Raw genomic sequence first — 5,059 nt, 5'->3', positions numbered from 1 at the left:
TTTTCGAGACAGGGTTTCTCTGTGGTTTTAGAGCCTGTCCTGGAACTAGCTCTTGTAGACCAGGCTGGTCTCGAACTCACAGAGATTCGCTTGCCTCTGCCTCCCGAGTGCTGGGATTAAAGGCGTGCGCCACCACCGCCCGGCCAAAAATGTTATTTTAAAAAACGGAATTTTAGCCAAGCACGGTAGGGTACACCTGTTGCCTTGCTTAGCACTTGGGAGATGGATGTCTTGTTAGCCAGCCTGGGTTTTAGGGCTCTGTCTCAAAAACAAAGATAAAACAAAGCAACTACAACAACAAAAGCCAATCAGATTTAAAATTTTTAGGAACAGCCAAGAAAGGGTGAGCAAAGTATTGCTGGGCCTGGAGAGATGGCTCAGCAGTTAAGAACCAGGTTAAGTCCCTGCACCCACATGGCAGTTCACAACCATCTGTAGTTTCAGGGAATCTGATGCCCTCATACAGGCAAAACACCAATACACATAAAATAAAAATAAATCTCTTTTTTTTTTAGAGTATATTTGCAGTTGATGATGTCAGTAAAGCAGAACAGGTGCTGTTATTGCTTACAATGAGCTAAAACTATAAACTTACTTGGGAAAAGGCTTGATTTGATTCTTTAAAAAAAATTTGTAAAATTTTATTTTTAATTTATGAGTGTGTTGCCTGCATGTATTGCTTTTATTGTTTATTTGCTTGCTTGCTGAGACAGCGTCTTCTGTGCAGGCCTCACTGGGTGGCCTCAAACTAAAAGAGATCCAATTGCCTCTGCCTGAACCAAAGGCATACACCTCCGTGCCTGGCCTTTTCAACAACAACAACAACAACAAAATATTTTTAAAATTTTATATACATGGATGTTTTGCCTGTATGTGTGCCTGTGGAGGCCAGAAGAGAGCCCCAGTCAGATCCCTTGAGACTGAAGTTTCATATGGGTGTTGGAAAGTAAATTCAGATCTCCTGAAAGAGCTGCCAGTGTTCTTCACCCACTGAGCCATTCTCTAGCCTGTGATAATGGTTTCTTAAGGTTTTTGTTTCCTTCTATATTTTCGGTGTTGGGGAAAGGGCTAGTGTCATCCGTAAGAGGAGGAGCGCTTTGTATAGGAGGTGAGTTTTCACTGGTTTTCAGTGACCAACGATAGTTTACATCTGGAGAGTAAATAAATTTGTTTTCTAAGACAGGCATGGTGGTGTATTTCTGTAATTTTAGCACTCAGCATGCTGGGGGCCAGACTAAAGGCAAAAAAGGGAAAAGCTGGCTAGCACAAAGATGGAGAGATGTTCAACATTATTCCTCAGTGGGGGATGAAAACCAAAACCACAGTAAGGGCACCACCTTGTTCTTACTGTACCTTAAGTTGTAATGTACTGGTGGGACTGGGAGACCGCATTGCTAAACTGGGCGGAGGTGGTGCGCGCCTTTAATCCCAGCACTTGGGAGGCAGAGGCGTGTAGGTCTCTGAGTTCAAGGCCAGCCTGAACTCAGGACAGCCAGGCCTTGCCTCAAAGAAAAACAAACAAATGGTAAAATACCCTGGGCCTAGTGACACATTCCTTTAATTCCAGCACTCTGGAGGCAGAGACAGGCCGATCAGTGAGTTCCTGGACAAGTAGGGCTAGATAGACCCTGTCTCAAAACTACCAGAATATGAAAAATAAAATAAATGATTTAGATGAGAAAATTTTCTCTGTATTTTATACATCTAAAGTTTTTTTTTCTAAAGACTTTTTATGTATACAGTGTTCTGCCTGTATACATGCCTGCACACCAGAAAAGAGCACCAGATCTCATTATAGATGGTTGTGAGCCACCATGTGGTTGCTGAAAATTGAACTCAGGACATCTGGAAGAGCAGCAAGTACTCTTACCTCTGAGCCATCTCTCCAGCCCTTCTTTATTTTTGAGATAGGGTCTTGACTATGTAGCCCTGGCTAACCTGGAACTCTATATAGACCTTGTTGTTCTTTCTGCGGGTTTGGAGAGAAAACACGAGACACACGGCGGTCCCACGTGGGTGAACTTTAATGGGGGGGGGGTGAAGAGAGGAAAGGGAAAGGGGGCGAGTTATGGTGTTCCCCGTGTTTTAAAGGGGGGGATCCAGGTGCGTCTGGGAGAAAATGTCCTGCGCATGCATGGCTTTTTGTCGTGGGAATTGTAGTTCGGTGGGATGCTGGGAATTGTAGTCCAATTAGGATGCTGTCGCCTCTACTGCTTCATTCTGTGCATGTGCGGCCTTGTCTCCAAAAGGAACAGCAGACCTACTTAGAACCACAAGACTATTTTCTTTCCTTCTTTTCTTTTTTTCTTTTTTTCATTCTTTCTTCGTGTGTGTGTGTGTGTGTGTGTGTGTGTGTGTGTGTTTTGATACAGGGTTTCTCTGTTGTTTTGGAGCCTGTCCCGGAACTAGCGCTTGTAGACCAGGCTCGCAGAGATCCACCTGCCTCTGCCTCCCGAATGCTGGGATTAAAGGCGTGCGCCACCACTGCCCAGCAAGACTAGTTTGTTTTCGATGGTGCTAAGATTAGTGCCAAGACCTCATGCATACTAGGTAAACTCACTCTCTTCCTGTATCTATCCGTAAATGCAGGTTTTTTATGACAGTGAGACATACCCTCCTGGCAGCACCAGTCTACTTCAGAGAAGATAATGAGCATCGAAGAAACTCCACATGGAGTTTACTTTTTGGGGACAAAAGTAAACCACTGAGCTTAAAAATGTCCTTGTCTCAACTGCTGGCAGTATTCTGTCCCAATTGGACAGGCAGGACCCAAATGAAAGTGACTGTCAAACACTGTCAGGATGAGGATGGACAGCCCTTCAGAATATCCTGCTTCATAGAAGTCTGTTGGATATGCTAGGCCTCTAGGTCAAAGATAGGTGCCCCCATGTTGGAGAGGAACCTTGGATGACTGTGGAGGCAGGTAGCTGTTTCTATCATTGCTCACATTTTTTGGAAGTCATTTGCTTGTACTTTCTGCTTACTCAGTTATTATTTCCTTCTTGTGACTCCAGGGTTGAAAATCAGATAGTTATAGTTTTCCTTGTTTACCAGATGCAGAAAGCAAGTTATGATAGAAAGTAAATTAGGTACAAGACTTCAGACTCACCAAGATAGGACAGATATGAATTTGTCAAATGCAAATGGACTAAACATTGTTGATGTATTTATTACCTGTATATATTGTATATAGTCACTGTACTTATTTTATATAGTTTTTCTTATATTAGTTACCACCTTCTTTTTTATTTTAGACAAATAGGGAAAATATAGTGATATTTTATTTGTATTTTAACAAGTAAAGCTTGCCCGAAGATAAGAGAGTAAAACATCTGCCCTGGTCAGCCTTACAGACCAGGCAGTGGTGACACACCCCTTTAATCCCCATAGCCACACTAGTTTGTCACAGAAACTGGGAGGTAGTAGTGGAGGTAGTAGTGCACACCTTTAATCCCTGCAGTGGAGAGAGGAATATAAAATGGGAGGAGACAGCTCTCAGGATCAGATTTATTCTGAGGATTCCTGGAGGCAGGATCTCCTTGTTGGCTTGAGGCTGAGGTAAGAGCCAGTGGCTGGCTGTTTATTTTTCTGATTTTGAGGTTGAACCCCAATATCTATCACTGGGTTTTTATTACTTGTACTCCACGTACAGACCTAAATCCTATCTAAATCTTCTATCAGTCTTTCTCTTCCCCTGTCACGTTCTATCACGGTTCTCATTTTTCTCTACATATCCCGTGAGTTAATATTTAGATAATCTGGTTCTTAGAATAAGAGATAGTCTCACTGTGTAGCCCGGCTGGCACCTGAGACAACCACCTCCTGAGGTCTGGGATTACAGTTGAGCGTCATCACCTGGTGGCTCCCACCTTTAATCCTAGCACTCAGGAGGCAGAGTCAGGTGAATATCTAAGTTCGAGACCAATCTGGTCTACAGAGCAAGTTCCAGAAGGGCCGGGTCTACACAGAGAAACTACATTAAAAACAAAACAAAAAAGTTGAGTACCAGCCCTGCCCTTTATTTTTGTTAACCTGTTAGTAAATTCTCTTTATGAAGCCATGCATGCAATTAGAGACTCAACCCTAGATTGGAAAAAGATCTGTTGATAGGAAGACTCAAGTATCTAACATTCTGGCTTTTCCAAATTTTAAAATGTCAAAGAATACTCTCTGAACTGGTTCTCTTCTGGGTTTTTATTACTAACCAAGTGTTACGTGACTGTAGTAGTTGCTGATTCTGAAGCATTTTAACTGCCTTTTTCCCTTTCAGTTGATTATGGAAGATTCCCACAAGAGTAACTCTTCAGAGACTGCACCTCAGCCTGGTTCAGCAGTTCAGGGGACTCACATTTCTCAGATAGCCCATCCGGTAAGTCAAGAGCTAGCCAGCATGCTGAGCTGGCTAGTAGTATTCACAGATGCACCTGTTGTCGTTCTATATGCTCAGAAAACCCAGCACAGAGAGACTGGGAGATGCTGCAAAGTTGGGAGAGGGGGGGACTGAAGCACCTTTGGAAGGAAGTCTTCCCCCTCTATTTGTTTTTTTTTTTTTGTGTGTGGGGGGGGCACGCAGACTGTCCTGAAACTTGCTATATAGACTAAGCTGGCCTCAAACTCACAGAGATCTGCCTGCTTCTCTCTCTGTGCTAAAAATAAAAGTGTGCATCACTATGCCTAATGTGGCCTGGAATTCTTGATCATCATCTTCTAGCCTAGTACCAGAGTACTAACATTATGGTACTGGAGTAATACGTGTATGCCCAGCTTGGACCGTTCTCATTTTAGCAAGTTCATTATGGATATATTGAAAATTTTTTGTGATAAACATATTCATTAGAGAATTTAGCTTAATTGACTGACGTGTGCTCAGACTAGAAATGTCAACTTAGGCATTGTAAATATAAATTTTAATATAATTAAAATCATAGAGCATCTTCTGGCTTTTCCCTAGGGCATAGAAAGCTGAAGACAGCCGGGCGATGGTGGTGCACGCCTTTAATCCCAGCACTTGGGAGGCAGAGGCAGGCGGATCTCTGTGAGTTCGAGACCAGCCTGGTCT

At 43.0% G+C, this 5,059-nt stretch overlaps 1 protein-coding gene across 2 annotated transcripts in view; it reads left to right on the top strand.

Annotated features, from left to right (window-relative positions):
• The window catches only part of Atf1 (activating transcription factor 1), a 35,696-nt gene that overhangs the window by 4,051 nt on the left and 26,586 nt on the right, over nucleotides 1-5,059 (top strand). Inside the window, exons 1-2 of one of the 2 annotated variants that reach the window (XM_026782706.1) lie at nucleotides 3,530-3,558; nucleotides 4,271-4,369. In XM_026782706.1, coding sequence (XP_026638507.1) covers nucleotides 4,277-4,369 — 93 coding nt within the window. In that variant the 5' untranslated portion in view covers nucleotides 3,530-3,558; nucleotides 4,271-4,276. Of the gene's footprint in view, nucleotides 1-3,529; nucleotides 3,559-4,270; nucleotides 4,370-5,059 lie in introns of those variants that run through there. The other variant, XM_005353892.3, reaches the window with a different exon arrangement.

The sequence above is a fragment of the Microtus ochrogaster genome, chromosome 15 (genome assembly GCF_000317375.1).
Source record: "Microtus ochrogaster isolate Prairie Vole_2 chromosome 15, MicOch1.0, whole genome shotgun sequence".
Classification (NCBI taxonomy): Eukaryota; Metazoa; Chordata; class Mammalia; order Rodentia; family Cricetidae; genus Microtus; species Microtus ochrogaster.
Note: the sequence above shows the minus strand (reverse complement) of the source record. Positions and strands in the feature narration are given on the sequence as shown.